General features: G+C 46.7%; 1 protein-coding gene across 3 annotated transcripts in view; it reads left to right on the top strand.

Annotated features, from left to right (window-relative positions):
* Window positions 1–19,564, top strand: part of MCC (MCC regulator of Wnt signaling pathway) — a 388,904-nt gene that overhangs the window by 327,228 nt on the left and 42,112 nt on the right. For all 3 annotated transcript variants that reach the window (XM_028102838.2, XM_088023429.1, XM_028102839.2), the window contains 3 exons: window positions 14,009–14,155; window positions 15,117–15,206; window positions 16,308–16,456. In XM_028102838.2, the coding sequence (XP_027958639.1) occupies window positions 14,009–14,155; window positions 15,117–15,206; window positions 16,308–16,456 (386 nt within the window). The remainder of the gene's footprint in view (window positions 1–14,008; window positions 14,156–15,116; window positions 15,207–16,307; window positions 16,457–19,564) is intronic.

Genomic DNA, 19,564 nt, shown 5'->3' with positions numbered 1-19,564 from the left:
TCAATAGGATTGGTGCTTGCCCCCCGCCTGTAATTAAACAAAGTGCTCTCAGTAGGTTTTCTAAGCCTTGCTCAAGATTTAATTAAATTAGATCTTCAATGTCAGTTAAACAGATTGGGCTACTTGGCAGAGCAGTAACTAAGGAACAACAGTCAGACAATTTTTATTATTGGTCCAGCTCGTTATTAAATGAGATAATCATTTATTTCTTCATGCTTTGTAATATAACCACTCATTTCCTCACACTTAAAGAAGTGGGCTTAATTTAGGCAAGGTAGGATTAATTACCCTAAAAAGGAGGCACTCCACTCTTCATTCATTGATTTATTTCATGAACATGACTGGCCATCTCCTCTGTGCTGGGCAGAGAGGTTGTAGTGATAAACAGGGCACTGTCCTTGGCTGGGAGGATGTTGGGGAGACAGGCCGGGCAACAGGTTGTTACAATGTTGTGGGGAGGGTAGAGCACAGAGGGTGCCCGGGCAGTCCACAGGAGGGACTTTGGATGGTAGGTCCAGCTTCTCCACACTATTTTCATCTTTTACCTGGTTGTTTAGGTCAACTGCCATGTAGCAAAAATGATCAGTGCTTTCCTCAGATAGTTTGGTAAAGCATAGTCTGGTAAAGTTTTTGGTAAAACTGTGACCACAAGCTCAGGAATCTGTGTCCCATTGAGTCAGACTTGAATCAAAATTAGGCCACACGAGTTCCTTCTGAGATCTTGTACAAATTCTTCAGAAAGTTCTGCAAATTCATGGCCTAAGGTGGTGGTAGGAGTTTGTTCTGTGTACTTTACGTCCCACCTGGGTATTTTCATCATGTCTGGAAATGAATTTCATCAACCTCTCCTGGACTTCCTTCATCCTTGGGATCTGACTTCTCCTTTGAGTCTCTGGTCATCACCACAGTAAATTCAAGAGACTAGAAGACAGACTGTCTTGAACTAAATAAAAGTCACCTTAATCTCAAATTTCTCCCTCTCTACTTCTTCTGCTTTCCCTCCACATGTCTGGAAAACCCTTAGTGTTAGTTAATTGACTTGGCTGGGGGCAGGGGAAGGGGGCAGTATCTCTAGTAGTGATAAGAAGACACAAGTGTCTGTCTTTTCCAAACCAGTTACTCTTGCTTCCTAAATGTGGTGTTACATTTATGAAGGGATTTCATTGTTCTGTGTTCATAGGACCCATGTAATTCAAATGGAATCCCCCAGTTCAGCTAAAGTCTTTTAAAATATAAATGAGGACTCAGCTCCAGATTTTTTAATGGCTGCCATGTGGCTCCTTGGCCAGGAAAAAGGACGAAGAAATTTCTAGAATGCTGCAGTGCCCATTTCCTCCCCCCCCCCACCTTGTCCTACTAAACAGGAAGTAAGCCCAAATTCCTGGTAATGCAGCCTTTGGGGAGGAAGGGAGCGGAAGCTGTGAAAGGAGGATTACAGATAAAAAGAGAAATTTCCTTCACACATTGTGCTCTCTGAAGACCATTAACTCTGAAGCTTTTCAAAGTAACAATCCTGTCATATATTCCTTTGGGCCACTTTTTTTTTTTGAACTTATGATTATAGTTTTATTATCGCAAAAAATCAGAAGCAGCCAAAATAAAGAGGCACAGGTCTGGAAGGGCTCCAAATGCAGATGTTCCTTTTGTCTTCTCCAGGTAAAACCCTGGCTGGTGTTACTGCCTTTTCGGGCAATACTCAGAGTATCACCAATGAGGGAAGTTCACCCGAACTTCAGTATAAGTTTTTATTGGGGTTTCACAGTGTGGGCATGATTGATTACATTATTGGCCATGTGGCTGAACTCCGTTTCCAGCCCCGTCTCCTTCGGGGAGATGAGGCTGAGATCCTGGAGGCTGCTTGTAAGTTTGTGCCATGACAGGTGGGCTGGAGCTGCACTGTGTCTGCCACTGTCCTTCTCCCTAGAGATCCAGGAGGATGGAAGGCTCCAGGGCCGTGCCACTCAGCCAGGGGTGCAACACACAGGTCAAGCACATGTCCCACCAACTCACCAACCAGGGCCATTTAGAGAGTATCCTCTTCTGTGACCTCAAGGTCCCCCCCTAGAGCCATTACTTCTAAATTCCACTGGTGCCAGTTTCTAAGAACTGTACTGGTTCTACACACCAGTTCCACCTTCAGGATTCATATTCACCTGCTGTTATGTCCAAGGGTGCTTGTCCCATCGGTGGTCACGTTTAAAGGAGTTGGAAAGAAGAATCCAAATTAAGCCAAAGGGCCTATTAGAAAGAGTAATGACCTTATAAGTTGACTGTGTGTTTTATTGTGTACTTTTTTCTACTCATTCATTCATTTATAATATCTATTTACTAGTAGGCTGCCCACCTCTACCAGGAAATGAGATTTCTAGTGTCATACTCTTGCCTCCAGAGCACGGTCTGTCTCTGAAGCAGCCATTCATTTGGTCTGAATTGTCTCCTGTTATATGCTAAGTCAGTATCTCTTTGATATTTTTAACTAAAAACCAGTAACAGTGGAGATATTTCTGGAAGTGAAATTGTTGTGACCTTATGTAGGTTAAATAAAGATTCATCTCCGATTTGCCTTCCTTGGCTTTGAGTCCCATCTGAGCTCTTTCCGCTCTGCCTCCCCCTCCATGATGCTTTTCTTGACCACAGTGTCTGGATATGGAAAATGCAGGGCTGCAAAATGGTACTTTATATTTACTATGAATTTGTATGTGTATAAATTTACATTGGCTATGTGTGCATGTATTTAAAATAGACCAGAACAGTATAAACCAGTCTCATAATAGTTATGGTGAGGAGGGGAAGCAAGTACCTGGAAGTGTAGGTCAAAGGGTACTGAAAGTTTTCCACAGTGTTCTAATTTTATTTTATTTTTTAAGATTTTATTTATTTGAGAGAGAAAGAGAGAGCACAGAGGAGAAGGAGAGGGAGAAGCAGACTTCCCACCAAGCAGAGAACTGAACTGAGCTGAAGGCAGATGCTTAACTGACTGAGCCACCCAGGTGCCCCCTAATTTTATTTTTTAAATGAATGTATTCTTTTGTATAACTTTGAATAGGTAGAAATACATAGACATAGACATAGAAAGCTAATAAGCCGAAATATTAAGAGAGGCTAAATCCAGGCTGTGGAATGTTAAGCATATGTTTCTTCTTTATACTTTTCCTTAATTTTCAAATTAAACAAAAAGTGGATTACGGTCAGTGATCCGCATCTCCCAGCTTTAACAACTTGGTAGTCATACACAGTCTTCTCTTTTGTCCTTGATAGAATTTTGTTCATATCTTACTTGTTGCATTTCTTCTTAGGCGTTTCTTTGTATGAGAACGATATGGCTGGTATTAGCTAAGTTTAAATTCGTAAACGGTTTGGAGAGAGAGGGAAGGAAGAAGAGAAAGACCACCTGTTTTAACACTCCCATCCCTAAACTGGCCACGAAGGAGGGAGCTGAGAGGAGTGGGGTCTGGCTCCAGGGCTCTCCGTCCAACCGCTATTTTGGGGGGGGTCTCAGGTGGCTCTTCTTTTGTGTGGCTGATCTATTAGTCAGGATAAGGGTAGGTTATACAGCCGTTACAAATTAACTCCCCAAATTTCAGTGGCATGGCACACCGGAAGAGCTTATTTCTTGCTTGCATTGCACGTCCAGCACAGACGTGGGGATATGAGCACAAAGCAGAGGACAGAGCTCTGGTCACTCAGGGGGCCAGGCTGATGGCACCCATCACCTAAAGCATCCCTTGACGAGACCCACCCCGCTCACTTGTCAGTTGGCCAGAACTGGACAGACACCCCCTCCTTAGCCAAAGAGGGACTGAGAAACGTGAAGGAGCACATGGATATTTGTTGAGCAGAAAATGTTCCTAACTCAGCTGGTTTGTTTGCTTTGAGCGTTACACCAGAGAGACTTGGACGTGAATCAGAGTGCCAGGGAAACAGGCTGTCTGCCCCTCCATCTTGCGGTGGCTCTCAGTATGTGTGTCAGAATCACTGGAAACTCTTTTGGAGGATATGTGCCCAGGCCCTTCCATGAGCCACTGAATCAATGGATGGGGTGCAGGACCCTGGCAAACTTTTGCTCATCTGGATCCCAGTAAGTTCTCGGGGACAGGAAAGGGAAAGAAATGTCCTTCAGTCACCCACTGGACATGGGCCAAGAGTCTCTCCAGGCATCTTCAGCTTATTTTTAAAAATCTGTTTTCATATTGATAGTATTAACATTCTCTGAACATTTTCAGAGGAAACATTACCCCTCTCAGACTAAAAACAGATACCTCTGAAGGCAAAGCAGGATTTAAAGCCTAAATTTAAACGCTGAACAGACTTTGAGCATTTACTTGTGATGAGCAATGATGTGTTTCGTCTGTATCAGAATTCTACAAGACCACGGCTAGTATTAAACCCTTCTTAGAGATGAGAAAACGGAGATCCACAGAAGTTTGATAATCTTGCCCTAGTCCACAATGGTGCCAAAACTTGGGCCCTGGTAACCTTATTATGGGATGCAGTTTTCATTGTCCTGTCGTCCAGATGCTTTTCCTGGGTCCTCTTCTCCCCTTTCCTCATTCTGTCACCTGCTTCCACACAGACTAGAAATTAGTAAACCATCCTCGGTTACAGTAACGTGGGCACCAGGTTTCCTTGGGCTTCTACAGACCAGTCTTGCTAGCGTGGTAAGACAACACTAAGTGAAGGCAAAATGAGTTTTTTTCATAGAGAACAAGTGACCTGTATGTGTATTTCTCTTGATTTGAGCCCAACAGAGCATCACTGGTAAAACCTGTCGCCCTTCCTCTCTGTGGTTTGAGGAGGGGTGATGTGTGGGATCCAAGGCAGAGAACCTGCAGAACTGGGATTCTTTTCATGCCCTCTTTGGAAACTGTTCCAGGGACTCTAAAAGAGCTTCCTGCACATTTGTGCCATGGAAATTGTGAGGTAACTTTTTCACTTGTGGGCACTGGGGTTTGCTTCTCCATCCCCGGCCTCTCTTCTCCAACCCCTGCTTCGAAATCCCAGGTCAGGCTGCTTAAAGGCAGACTCATGGCCATCAGGAAAGTAGCTGACTCCCTTTGTTGGAAAGCTGGTAAGAAATTAGGAAGGCAGCCAAAACTCTGACCGCTTCCCTGATGCGGCCGTTTTGATAATTCGGTCCAGGTTTCTTCAGTGGTCTGTGGAACAAAAGAGAAAACAATGCACCTAGCAGATCTTCAGAGAATGGAAATGCTGTTGGGTTTGTTTCTCTTCTGTTTTGTAGTCCCCTTCCTCTTCCGTTTCAGCCTACATGAAATTGCCCCGACCAATAAAAATACAATTTTCCTGGAACACGGCGTAAATGAGATTGATAGGAACAAATGTATCTTTCCTGTAAATAAATTCTGATTCCTCATTTGTCGGAGGGTTCCAAGAAAGTCTTAGAAAATCTCCAATAAGAGAGCCATTCTTAGCAAACTCTGGACTTGGAGGAGGCTGCTCTCCAAGAAGCAGAAGGGCCTAACTGCCCAAAGCTCGTTGGGGAGAGCTTCTGCGGCCCAGCGGTTCTTCCCGTTTGCAGGACCGAAACCCCCTCATCTCAGCCAGCTCCATTACACAGCGAAATTGTGAATCACAACCTAACGGCCTGAAATGACAGCCGCCCAGCGAACAGTGCTGCCCATCGTAAGCCGAGCAGACTCCTTCTTCTCTGGCTGGTCACCGTGTTTCTAATCCTGCTCAGGACTCCCGGGCCACCTTTCATTCCTGAGTGTCACCCGTCTGTGAACCACATTCACGGATGACTTCATCAACCGCGCAGTCGTCTTGTCTGCGTCCCTGAGCTGTCCTGGGAGATGGAAGTGTCCGTCTTACACTTGTCCTAGCCTCCCTTTTGTCGGTGGACTTCCCCCCACTTGGGAAACCCTGTGCCTGCCCCGCCGGATGTTTGTCTTTGGCAGCTCCAGTTCCAGATTCTTTGTCACCAGCATCTCGCTGTCTGGCTACCATAATCTCGTAGGCTCCTGATCTCTCATCTTTGTATTTACTTTCTTTCATTTGTGGGCTTTTATTTGGCCTGCAAGGGCAGAGAGAGAAGCTAATGACATTCCTCTGTTAAAAGCACACTCACTGGTCTGTGAAAGGTCCCTTGCTTAATGTATTTACTCCTTTTATATCCCATTCCCTTTCCCCATCTTGCATATGTCTTTATGCACCGTGTTTTGTGTGTTGTTTTTAATTTACATAAATGTTCTTGGCGCTGTGGACTCCCTTCTCCCACTCAGCACTCTGGATCTGTCTGGACTGTTGTGTACCCCATTGGGTCTGACGCACTCGTGGCCCACTTCATAGTCTGTAGGGTCCCCTGCCGTGCGGGCTGTGCCCGGCGACAAGACTTCCCACTGCCCCCCACCAGCTTTAAGATGATCTCTTTGTTCCCTTCTCCCCTACGTTTGCCTTACAGTGTTGCTACGTATGCAATTATGTTTGCATCCTCATTTTCCAAGTAGCTTTAGTGGCATAACAAACCGCCCCAAACTTAAAGACCTTAAACAATGATTTAGTCCTATCTGGAACCCCTTGGTTCCCTAGAACCATGCACTGGCTGTTCTCGCTTAGGTTCAGATGTGGTTACAGTCAGATGGTGGCCAGCGCCAGAGTCATCTTGAAGGCGTCCTTACTCGTAGGTCTGTAGGGTGAGGCTGGCTGTCATCTGGGGCCATAGCAGGGACTATTGGTCAGATACGCCTGCGAGCATCCTCTCCAGGCAGCCCGGGCTTCCTCACAGTGGAGCGGCCAGCTTGTAAGAGCCAGCATCCCTAGAGGGAGCGGGCAAAGCGGATCCTCCTTTCCTAAACTAGCCTCAGAAGCTCTGTAGTACTGCTTCCGCTATATTCTGTTCATTAGAAGCAGTCCCTCAGGCCAGGTGCGGGCAAGGGGAGGGGACTCGGACTCCATTCCTTGATGGAGGGAACATCAAAGAACTTGCAGGCGTCTCTATACACTGCCGCATCTGGTTAGAACCCAGGGTGACGCTTCAGTGTTAGGACTCAGGTCCACCTCCACTTCTGGAAGACACCTCTGTTTTTCTTTTCAGATACTGTTTCTCCGTCATTTCCTGCGTTCTCTTCCTCTGGAACTCCTTTAAAAGTATGTTGGGGCCTTGGTGGGTCACTTGTGGTCTCAGTGACACGTGCATATTTTGTATCTCTTTAGCGCCCTGTGCTGTGTTCTGAATTAATTTCTCTGTGCTCTGTTCCAAGTCACTCATTCTGTTTTCAGTTTTAACCAGTTGAGAGTTTAACCAGTACATTGATTTTATGTCATCGGCTACATTTTCTACTGGCTTGTTTTTCTCGTCTACCTATTCTTGTTGGATGATATCTGCCTGTTTTTGTTTCCCAATTCCTTACTTTTTATAGAAAGTCCTCCTTTTAGGGGCGCCTGGCTGGCTCAGTTGGAAGAGCCTGTGACTCTTGATCTCGGGGCTGTGAGTTTAAGCCCCACTTTGGGTGTAGCGATTACTTAGATAAATAAAAAACTTAAAAAAAAAAAAAAGAAATCTTTTTATCTCGCAGAGGGCCCTACACTGATTGTGATATAGTTTGCTGTTTGCTTTATTTTCGTTTCTTCTCGGGTGGCTTCCTCTCCTGTAGATTGCTGCCTCTCCTGGGTCATCGACCCTGTTGCACAACTGTCCCCCCATGTCCAGCAGCTTCCAGTCACGGGAGCATTAGGTCTCCTGTCCCCCCATGATACTGGGTGATTTACAAATTAAGTCTCTGACTGGGGCGCCTGGGTGGCTTAGTCATTAAGCGTCTGCCTTCGGCTCAGGTCATGATCCCGGGGTCCTGGGATCGAGCCCCGCATCGGGCTCCTGCTCGGCAGGGAGGAAGCCTGCTTCTCCCTCTCCCACTCCCCCTGCTTGTGTTCCCTCTCTCACTGTGTCTCTCTCTGTCAAATAAATAAATAAAATCTTAAAAAAAAAATTAAGTCTCTGAGGCAGTGACTGGCTGGCGAAATCCAGACCAGTTTTAACTCTTCATTTCTAAGTGGGGGCCCTACAGTACACAGATGCTATAGATTTGGACTCAGCACCCTAATGTGTCCTGGGTCTGGGATTTTGGCTTCTTCCGGTTGACCCCTGGGCACAGTTCTGGGGCTTCTTTCTGGCTTCCTGCCAGCTAGTGTGAGGGTCACAGAAGGGCGGGACGGGAAGTTTCCAGGCTTACGGAGGAGGATCCAAGCGCAGATGGCCTGACTCGCAGGGGCCCTCTCTGGCCCTCCTGGCCCCACACACTGCACCCTGCTCTCCATTCCCGGGGCTGCTGCAGCACCGCCTCCCTCCTAACCTGTGTAGCTTTCTTTCCCACTTCATTTCTGACACCTGGAGATTTCACTGCCTTTCCTTTAACCTTGGCAGTGAATTTCTTTCTCATTGTTCCTCTTTTATGCAACATTTCTATGCATCCTTAGCAGGAGGAATGCCTGTTGACTTTAGCTGAGGCTGTCATGCACTGGAAGTTGTCATTTGTTCTGTACCCAGACCCTTGTTCCTCCCGTTTTCAGCTGCCTCCTCATTCTTGTCCTTCATATACCTGCCAAAGCTGAGTCTAAGCCCTGCCAACCTTCTCCGGGGTAGACGGGCCGCCTCCCCTTGTGTATTTGATAGAATTTGGCTTTTCCATTCTGTTCCTTCCATCAATACTCTTCCCTCCACTTTGCATTTACAGAATGTGCCCACATCTTTCTGCTAACGCCCTAAGCATGTGCTTTTCACTGTTATGGCTTTAATCCGGTTTTTATTCTTTACTATTATTTTCATGAGGTCTCCAGAGTTTGAAGAGAACAATGCATTTACTCAGTCTACTGTCTTGAATGAAAGAGCTCTGCTGAGTTCTCAGTGCTGCTATGTAAGCTTTTTATTTTTTCCTCTTTTTTTTCTTTTGTGGTCCTCATTCAGCTTCCTCCCTTGTTTCTGACATCTGTTATTCCCTCCCTGGCTCCTGGCAAAGGACCTCAGCTCTTTCCTCTTAGAGAAACAAACCATCAGATGGGGGCCGTTCTGTTACTCACCCTCTCTCTGCCATCTGCAAACTCACCTTTCTTATGGCCTCGCCTCACCTCTTTCCCTTCTCTCCTGGAGCAAAATCACGGTCTCATCTGTCCTCCGTTGATCCTTTAGTTCACCTGGTTGTGTGTGGGCTCTCCTTCCCCCCCACCCCCACTAGGTTCTGCCCCTAGTGCCTTGCCTCTTCCCCGGGCAGCCTTATCCACACACAAAATTCTTAAATGGTATACCCAGTTCTGATCTCCTTCCCTTAGGTTATATTTCCAACTGCTGACTGAATATCCTCACTCACATACTCCATGGTTTCCTCAAATTCAGCATGTCCAAAGCTAGCATCTTTACTTCTCTCTGGAAAGTGCTCCTTCTTATGTTTTCCCCATTGTGCCAAGTAGTGCCCTGGTTCACTGAATCATGGCCACCGGTTTGTGTGTGTGTGTGTGTGTGTGTGTGTGTGTGTGTGTGTGAACTTCCTTGAATAGTGTGTGTGTGTGTGAACTTCCTTGAATAGTGTGTGTGTGTGTGTGTGTGTGTGTGTTTGAACTTCCTTGAATAGTTCCAGAACCGCACTGGCCATTACAGTAGCTACTGGCTACACACATCTATTTATATTTATATTTGAATTCAAATGGACTAAAATAGAATACAATTAAAAATTCAGTTCCTTGGGTCTAGTAGGCACACTGCAAATTCTCAGTAGCCACGTGAGGCCAGAGCAGCTGTGGAACAGCATCACTGTTCCCGGAAGTCGTTGGGCGACGCTGCTCTAGGGTGTATTTTACCATTTTTGCTCCCATTTCGCTGTGTTGGAGGCTCATTATCTCTCTCGACTCACCCCCTTTTTCTTGCTCATTTCAGTTCATTCTCTTTTCTAATCAAATGATTTTTTTAAAGATTGATTTTTTTTTTTTTTTTTTTTTTACACAGGGAGCTTGAGTGAGAGAGAGTGCGCAAGCACAAGCAGGGGGAGCGGCAGGCAGGGGAGAGGCAGGCTCCCCGCTGAGCAGGGAGCCCAATGCGGGACTTGATCCCAGGACCCTGGGATCATGACTTGAGCCGAAGGCAGACGCTTAACCAACTGAGCCACCCAGGCGCCCCTCAAATGATTTTCTTTTTTATAAGACCCTTTACTCCCTTTGAGAGTCATTAAGTTATAAATGAGAAATGCAGAGTTCTGGCATTTTAACGTCATTTCCTTACTTGAACCTTTCAGAGTCCTCCCCAGCTTGCTCCACCCTGCCTCTGTTTGCCTTTTCCTTTTTATTTGCTTGGTGAACAACTACGTGACCTCCAGGATCGAATCCCAGTGTTTCCCACTGTGGCAAGGCAGAGGAAATGTTTCTTTTAGACTTGGACGCTCCTGTTGATAGCCCTTTTCAGAGTGCATTCACATTGCAGTGTTTGGCTCGACTCCAAGCCCCTACAAAACAAGAATTTTATATCTTGTTTCCAATATATGCAAGAGAGTGACTCCTTTTTTTTTTTTTCCTGAGAGAGAGAGAGAAAGCATATGTGCATGAGTGGGCGTGGGGAGTGGCGGAGGAAGAGGAATAGAATCATAAGTAGGCTCCAGGCTCAGCGTGGAGCCCAACGTGGGGCTCAGTCTCACCACCTGCGATCATAACAGCCGAAATCAAGAGTCGGACACTTACCCGACTGAGCCACCCAGGCACCCCTGCAGCAGACTGACTTCTTTTCAGGGCATCTAGATGAGGACTGGCTACGTGCTCACTTCAGGAGAAATCAGAAACTGGCCACTCAAATCACGTTCTGTGTTTTGTTGCCGAACTCCAATTGAGAAGGCCTGGAAAGGGTGATGAATGACCTTCCTACAAGTATTGATTCCTTGTTTTGGGTAGCTGTGATTCCTGGCTTCCCCCTGACTCCGAACCACGTATTTTGTAGAGACAAATGTATTTTCTTTAATAAAATATTTTCTGTGAATGCGGGTATATTATTTAATTATCCCAAACTCAGTGGCTTAAAACAACAGAAATTTATTCTCTCACAGTTCTGGAGTCCACGCAGTCAAGGTGTTGGCAGGGCTGCGCTTCCTCCAAGGGCTCTGGAGGAGAATCCTTTCTTGACTTTCCAGCTTCTGGTAGGTCCCGCAGTTCTTTGACTTGAGGCCAATCTCAGCCTCCATTTTTACTTGGCCCTTTTCTCTGTGCCTCTGTTCCCCTCCCCACCCCCCTTAAGTAATCTCTACACTCAAGGTGGAGCTCAAACTCACAACCCCAAGATCAAGAGTCACATGCTCCACCAACTGAGCCAGCCAGGTGCCTCATGTACCTCTGTGTCTTAAATTTCCCTCTCCTTTTTCTTACAAGGATACAAGTCATTAGATTTAAGACCCACCCTAAATCCAGGATGATCTCATCCTGAGAGTCTTAATTTAATCATATCTACAAAGACCGTATTCCAAAATGAGGTCACATTCACAGGTACTGTGGGTTTAGAACTTTAAGCTGTCTTTTGGGGGAGGGGGGCAGTGAAGGGCATGATGCAACCTGCTAGAGTGGGTAAGAATAGGAATGAAGATGGTCACAGCTGTGTCTCTCCCCTCTCCCAGGCTTCACCTAAGCTGAAGCAGCAAATTGCCTGTAGCCTTCATTTCTGTGCATTTATTCATTTAAATTAATTAAGACCCCCCCCACCTCCAAATCAAGAAAAGAGAGAAGGCTATTTAATCCAGCTGCCTGTCTATCTTCATGACAAGCTCACTCCACTCCCTTCAGCTGGATTTTTTTCACTGCCTAACAATCACCATTAAATGATAAAGCGTAGACCAAAAATAAACATGTTTATCATTCTGTAGTTTTCAAAGGCATTCTCCAGGTCTAACACTTTTTAAATGAAAATGGATATTTAGATTTAGAAATCATTTTAAGCATGCATGCCTGTGCACAAACAAGCGTGGAGAGATAGGAAGAAAGAGTATTAGGTACCTTCTCTGTTTTTATTTTTCAGTGCCATCTAAATTTTCCACAGTGGACATGTAGAAGAAGAAACTTTTTTTCAATAACATGGGTAATTTTAATGCACTTTTAGTAAATTGCCCAAGACAATTTATTTATATATTTTAAAGTAAGGTGAATAGGCCACTTGGCATTGTAGGAACCGACCATGGATTATTCTGTAAATGATTCGGATACTCTTTAGATTTTGGAGTGGTGTTAACATTGTCAGTTATTCAGGACCTCATCAGACTTTGATAGCAGTAGCAGTGGAAATCCCTGATCTCCATCAGGGAGGTTTCCCGGGTGCCAGGAAGCAGCTTGATGGGAAAGCAGGCCCCCTTTTTGCCATGCCACCAGTCCAGAATAAGGCCTGTCAGCTCTCACCAGCAATACCCTTTGGCTTTAACAAGCATGTGTTTTTCTGCTCTTTAAACTATTTTGAGGTCTGCCCTGTGTCTGGTGTGTTATGAGGATGACCCGTGTTTCCGTCAACCCCCCATTACTGGAAGCTGCAGCAGAGCGTGAGGCACTTTTTAGCTGTTACACCATTGAATGCAATTCGCTCTGAGGGATTTTTCCTATTTTGGCTTCTAATATGTTGATGAATTATTGAAATTTCAATTACTTTTGGTTCCCAATTTAGCAGGATGGAGACATCCAAGATATTTAATATGAAAAGCTTTCCAGTCGCTTTTGGAGAAGGGTTTGGTGTCAAGGATGTGGTTGCATTCCTCCTGTCTCTGGGACTAAAGTGCTGTGCGGCCCCAGGAGTCCCTTAGGACTCAGGGTGTGAGCCCCCAACTGGGAGCATCTGCAGATCCTGGGAGCCTATTAGATATGCAGATTCCACCTACCAAATCAGAATCCCTGGGGATGGGACTCTGGGCTCTTTCACAAGCCTCCTGGACATTCTGGTGCACTGACAAGTTTGGAAAGCCCTGACTTGGATGTCCTGAAGCTAATTCTTCCCAGCAGGACCTGGTGCCCATTTGTAGGGACGCTTGGGTGCTGTAGTCAGTTTGCCCTTCAAGGTAGACACTGTACCTGATGACAAAACTGTGATCCAGGTCATCAGACCAATTTCTCTCAGTTATTTTCACTTACTTGGAATACTTCTCACTTTGGAAATCACTGAGCCATAACCATAGAGAAGAAAGTCTGGACATTTAAATTCTGTGTAGGTAAATGTGTGTTCTAAATGTAATTCAAAGGACCCTGTGTTTCTCTTTTATGCAGAAAGACTGTTTAGATGTTCCTTTCCGCTGTCCCCTGGATAATCCCACCTTGAAGTCTCTTGGGGGAAAAGCTGCAGGTGCATCTGTGTCTTGCCCTTAGCCTCCCCTCCTTGCTGGTGCCTTCGGCTCTTCCACACCGTGCAGTTCTTCCAGTACAGTGTGTCATCCTGACGCCTGTGTTCTCGTGCAAGCTGTTCCCCCACCCCCAGCTTGCTCAACACCCCCATCAGAGCCGGCCCCTCCTCATCTTTTCCATTGCGATCTGGTCACTTACAAGACTCTGTTCAAGCACCATCCCCTCCTTCCCTGTCAACTTGAGATGGAGGTACATTCTTCCCCTTTTCAGCTTTCTACAGCACCCTAGGTGGATATTTACAGCATTAATGTGCGCTTGCATTGAAATGATTTGTTCTCTCTTCCTCTGAGCTTTGAGTTCCAGGCGAGTGGTGATTTCATCCCAGGTTCTCCATCTGTAATGCCCAACACGTTCAGGCCCATGAGGCAGAATGAACAAACATTCTTTAAAGATGGTCCTTCCTCCTCTGCTGGAAGCCTTCAAAGCCTTAGAAAACATTTTTAGATCATACCTGTGAAAAACAGATGATGGCCAGCCAGTGGCAGGTCTAGTTAAGAATACAACAAACTTTTATGTGGACTCAACCAAGTTAGCTTTAGTTAGGTTTTCAGTGAAGCTAATCTCTTCATGGAAATGAAAACCAAGCCATCTGGCTACTTTGCTCCTTGGCCAGGGAAGCCACCAACTGTGTCTAAAGTTTGCATTATTATTTCAGGTTCGAGAGCTTCAAACGCGACTACAGAGCGTGCAGGCCACAGGGCCCTCCAGCCCTGGCCGCCTCACTTCTGCCAACCGCCCAGTTAACCCCAGCACTGGGGAGCTGAGCACAAGCAGCAGCAGCAATGACATTCCCATTGCCAAGGTGAGCGCCCAGGGATGGGAGGGAAGCCTGCTCTTTTATCTGGAATCCGCACCAGCCTCTACTAAGCATGGCCACTGTGCAGGCCTGGGATGAGCTCGCAGGGCCCCGAGGAGCTTCCCTCAAGTCTCTTGCTGGCCTCCTACACTGGGGCTGCAGGGAGAGATAACCCGCTGGTAGTTTTGTCTGTCTTGGCTGTGACCTGGATGCCAGCTCTCCTTAATCAGCCAGCGGGAGCAGGTCACAGCTGACCAGTCGTTGTGAAAAGTGAGATGTTTTGTCAGGTTCTACCATAGTGAGGGGTGGATGGATAGTTGCTCTGGAGGACTGAGATTCAGCCCAGGAGGGGACCCTGAGTAATGGACCAGTGATCGCCCTTCTCATAGGACCAACAGCCCTGGCTGCAGAAAAATAGATTCTGCTGGACAGGCCAAGGCAGTTAGAGGAGCGGCCCCACCCCTGCACATATGCTGAGTCTTCCCCCGAGGGACTGTAACAATGGCACATGCGCTCTTCCCTGGGAGGCTACCGGTCTCTGCAGAGGGGTGGGTTCTCAACCATCAAGTTGAATAAGTGGGGTCAAACCATTGTTTCTCAACTAGAAGTGATTCTGTCCCGCCCCCCCCCAAGGGATATTGGGCAATGTCTGGAGACAGTTCTGATGGTCACCGCTAGAGTGCTAGTGGCATCTTGCGGCTAGAAGCCAGGGGTGCTGCTAACCATCCCACAGGGCACAGAATAGCCCTCTACAACAAAGAATATCCAACCCAGGATGTCACAAGTGCTGAGGGTGGAAAACCCTGGGTGAAGCAGATGGTGGAAAAACTGGATGAGTGAGTTATTTTTAGGAAATTGATACATCGGTTCAGGTGCCATGACTAAACAGTAGCCCTATATAAGCACAGTCTCGACGGTTTATCTGGAGAGTGATGTGTCATTTTTCGATAATTTTTTGTTTTTCTAGATTGCTGAGAGGGTGAAGCTATCGAAGACCAGGTCCGAGTCTTCGTCATCGGATCGGCCAGTCCTGGGATCAGAAATCAGTAGCATTGGGGTGAGTGTTTGTGAGAAGCAAGGCAAGAGAGTGCCCAGTAGGGCTACACAGATGGCAGATCATAGATGACAGAACTTCCCAAGTTCACCTCCCGTAAACAAGTTAATTATAAAACAAATCATACCCCATTTCCTTCCAGAGGACCAGATTAAAGGGTACAGTGGTTTCCTGATCTGGGAATTACTTCTTCAGCTATAAGGGAGTTTCTCTCTTTCTCTACCTGCAAACTGTCAGAAAGAAATGATTTAGGTCTAGTTACTGGTGATGGAGATGAAAGTCTTAAAGTACCTGCTCTATATCACCCTGCTACCCCAGAGACCGAGTAGGTCAGGGAGCTCTGAAAGAATTTTACCTTTCGCACATGCCTCTTAAAAGGGAACGTGTTCTCCAGTGAGGGTGAATGCTGCCTTTGAAGTGTGGCCCAATGCTGAGAGACACCGGAACCTTCTCGCTTAGTACCAGGGTTTTCATCTGGAGAGCCTACAAACCCCTCGGGGCCGTAAGAGCTGATGGATGGTGAAAAGGGAGTAGTTTTAGTTCCCTAAGGTATATTTTTTTAGGATTGACGATGAGGCTGAGAGAGCCAGCTATTTGATCCCCAGGGTTGGGGAAAGCCTGAACAGTACTTTTAAAGCCCTAATTTAGAATTTTGCGCTGAGAAAATTTGCCTGCGTCCAGATTCGGTGCCAAAGCCAGACTGTGAAAATAAAGGAGCCGGCTGCTCTTCGGCTGCAGCAAACAGAGACAAGGGCCTGGGGGTAGGGGCAGGGGGCTCAGGAAGGGGAAGGGGGTCCAGACTCTGTCCAATATCCAAAAGTTGAGGAATTCTAAAGAGGCATGCTCCCCCAGGTCTGCTGCCCAGCAGCACATGCCTGGAGGATACAGCTGTGTTTTGATCCTGTTTATGTACTATTTTCACAGTAGTTAGCTTTTGATCATAGAATCGTGTTATACAGACTGAGAAAAATCAGGGTCACCATCTTCTGGTGCCTGATTGTCGAGGAATATCGGCTGTAGATTCTTCCGCATGCAAAGTCATGCCTGAGGACTGGTCCCTAAAGCGACCACTGTCTAGAGCGGGATTTGTGCTCACCTGTACAGGTATCCAGCAGTGTGGCAGAACACCTGGCCCACTCTCTTCAGGACTGCTCCAACATCCAGGAGATCTTCCAAACACTCTACTCACACGGATCTGCCATCTCGGAAAGCAAAATTAGAGAGTTTGAGGTGGAAACAGAACGGTTGAATAGGTAAGGAGAAATCCTATGTATTTGAGCAGCAGTGTTGCAGGGCTGGGGAGCTGCCCTCCTTTCCCTTTCAAAGATCAATTCAAATTGGCTTAGGAACTGTGACATAGGGGGATGCTGTCAGCCTGGTGGGCGGGAAGTTCCCACCTTCTTGTTCAGCAGAAGATCGCTTACCGCAGTCGGGGCTGGCTTCATGGGCGTTGTGTGACCTGTGTGTTCAAATGCACAAGCCTCGTATTTGGAAGGCTCCCCCACTTGGCTTTACTGCTCTACTGTCACCATTTTAATTTCTTGGGGAGCCTGGGGGGCTCCGCTGATTAAGCATCTGCCTTCAGCTCGGGTCCTGATCCCGGGGTCCTAGAATCGAGCCCCGATTTGGGCTCCCTGCTCAGCAGGGACCCTGCTTCTCCCTCTCCCTCTGCAGCTACACCTGCTTGTGTGCTCTCTGTGTCAAATAAACGGATAGAATCTTGAAAAAATAAAAATAAATTCTTAATAATTTATGAAGCAGGGCTCCACCTTTTCATTTTGCACCGGGCCTTGCAAATTATGTAGCAAGTCCTGGGAGCTGTTCGTATTGAATGACAAGTAGGTCAGAAAGACAAACCGGCTACCAAGCGTGCAGGCCTGTGCTGCCAGGAACCACGGAGAGCAGCTCTGGAATGTTGAGTCACCATCCTAGGGGCGCCTGGAGCTATCAGGAACCAGCAAAAGCGGTCTGATCGAGGCATTCTGGGATTGACCAGGCATGCTGGTCTAGCCCTCCCTGCTCCTCCGGAGGGTTGCCTAATTTTTACTTATGTTCTTTGCGAAAGTACACAACCCTCCGTCCCTGCGTTGTATCCCACTTAGTCCTACTTAGAATCAATTTCTAAGTAGCTCTAAGTGTCCTACTTAGAAAATTTTTCCAGTTTTATGGATTCTTCCCAAATCTCACAACAGAGATAGTTAGAGTTTGCACTCATGCCTCTTGGCAAAGCCTGGCTTGTAGGTCATCCCAGCGATGAGAGTTGCTGAAAAAGCAAAGAAGGACCAGGGCCAAGTCCTGGTAAACCACTGACTCAGAATGGGTCCTGCAAGGGCAGAGCGCACTACTGAATCCTATCGCCAAGTGTGGCGTGGCTGCCTTGACCCACCAATCTTCAGTGGGAGAGCATAGTAAGAATTTGAAAGGCTCGTGAACTCACCAGGAAGAAATGTGGTTGCCGGTCCCCCTCCACGGTTGCCGAATGCCGTGCCCCTGGTGTCTGGCAAACCTGAATAAATTGAATTACCATATCAGTCCTCCCTGATTTGAAGCTGTTTAATATAGTGCTTGAGGACTAAGGAAACGCAGCAATCTAGGTCATTTCAAATCTGGAAATTAAATGGTTCCCTTATTAAATCCAAAATACTTAAGAGTGACAATCCTGATGATTACCTTGTAGCAATAAAGAAGCAGTCCTCTCTGTACCAGGCCGGGGGCTGCTTAAGAATTGAATCAGATATGCCCTTTGCAATTTAATGAAGTCAGAGGCCTTCAGGGGCCCTCTGTGAGTGAGGATCTCCTCTCCACAGATTCTGGGACTTAACAAGCCTGCTTTGTGGTTGAACTTGGGGGAGGTTCCTTTCTCCTCCTTCTGCACACCTAGGAGACACCAAAGAAAGGGGAAGCATTTGGTGCTTGTAGCTCACGTTACTATGGTGTTTCACAGTTTACAAAGGGTTCTCACAACCACTTAATCTTCAACTTGGGAGGGCAGAACAGTCCCATTTTGCAAATGAGAAAACAAAGGCTTCGATGTTGAGCAACTTGCTTTGAGTCCAGAGCTGTTAAATAGCTCAGCTGGAATTCTACCCCTGCCCTTGAACTTCCCCTCCAGTGTTTTCCCTATGGCCGTAGCTACAACTAGAATGCGGGAATAACCTTAGAAATAGTCTACTATTATGTCCTCATGTTTGTTATTAACTACCTACCTCAAAGTTGGAGGTCTTGTTACACCCCCCAGAATGAGAGCCCTTAGCTTTTTGATTGTGTGTGGGGTGGGGGGGGTCATACCTCCTCAGAAGAGTTTCCTGACTTAACAAATCTGTTTTAAGTACCTACTCTGTGCTCAGCTATTTGTCAAGCAAAGGAAAGTAAGAGAGACAAGGTCCCTGTCTCTCATGGAGCTTCTGTTCTGTTTGGGGAGCTGTACAAGAAACAACCAAAGGAGATCATAAGAAAACTTCCAGTAAACAGAGCACTGTGATAACGTAGGGGCGGTGGCAGGGGGCAGGGTTGATTATTAAGTAGGGCTCCACATCCAACATGGAGCCCAATGCAGAGCTCGAACTCACAGATCAAGAGTCAGATGCTCAGCCGATAGAACCACCCAGGTGCCCCCAGGAGACGTTGATTTTAGATAGGTAGCCAGGGAAGGCATCTCTGAAGAGGTGGCTTTAAGTTGCGATTTTAAGGGGAAAAGGAAGCAGCCATATGACAAACTTAAGAGTTTTACGGAGCAGTTGACAACCTTAAGGCGGAAAAGGAGGTTGACGTGAAGTGGGAACTGTCCCAAGGCCAATGGAACTGAAATGGAGTGAATGAAAAGTAGTAGTCACAGTAAGGTGGTGGAGTTGGCAGGGCCTGGTGGGTATGAAGTTTGAGGCCGTGGACCAAGTTTGCTCTTTATTCTAAGTGTCGTTGGAAGTCGTTAAAGGGTTTGGTTTCTTTGGTTGGTTGGTTGGTTGGTTGGTTTTTTTATGTAGCAGAAGAACAGATCTGATTTAAATTCTGAGAGCTGACTCAGGTGTGAAGAATGGAAGGAGGGCAAGAGTAGAAGCAGAGCAATGAGTGTAGTGGCCCGATGTGGCCAAGGTGGAGGTGATGTGAGGAGGTGGGGGTCAGGGTGTTTGGTGGTAGAATCAGTGGAAACCGCAGTTGGACTAGATCTGGATGTAAGAGGAAGGGACAGTCTCAAAGAAGATTCTCACGTGTCTCCCATGTATTGCTGGGTGGATGGTGGTAGCGTTTACTGAGATGGAGAAGATAGGGAAGGACAGGTTTGGGGGAAAATCCAGAGTCGCATTTGGTAATGTTAAATTTGAGGTGCTGGTGTGACATCCACATGGAAATATCAGGAAACAGCT

Source organism: Eumetopias jubatus, unplaced genomic scaffold (assembly GCF_037043125.1).
Source record: "Eumetopias jubatus isolate StellerSeaLion01/CBP00866 unplaced genomic scaffold, mEumJub1_p1.0 scaffold_5, whole genome shotgun sequence".
NCBI lineage: Eukaryota > Metazoa > Chordata > Mammalia > Carnivora > Otariidae > Eumetopias > Eumetopias jubatus.
This window is presented reverse-complemented; position numbering and strand designations above follow the sequence as displayed.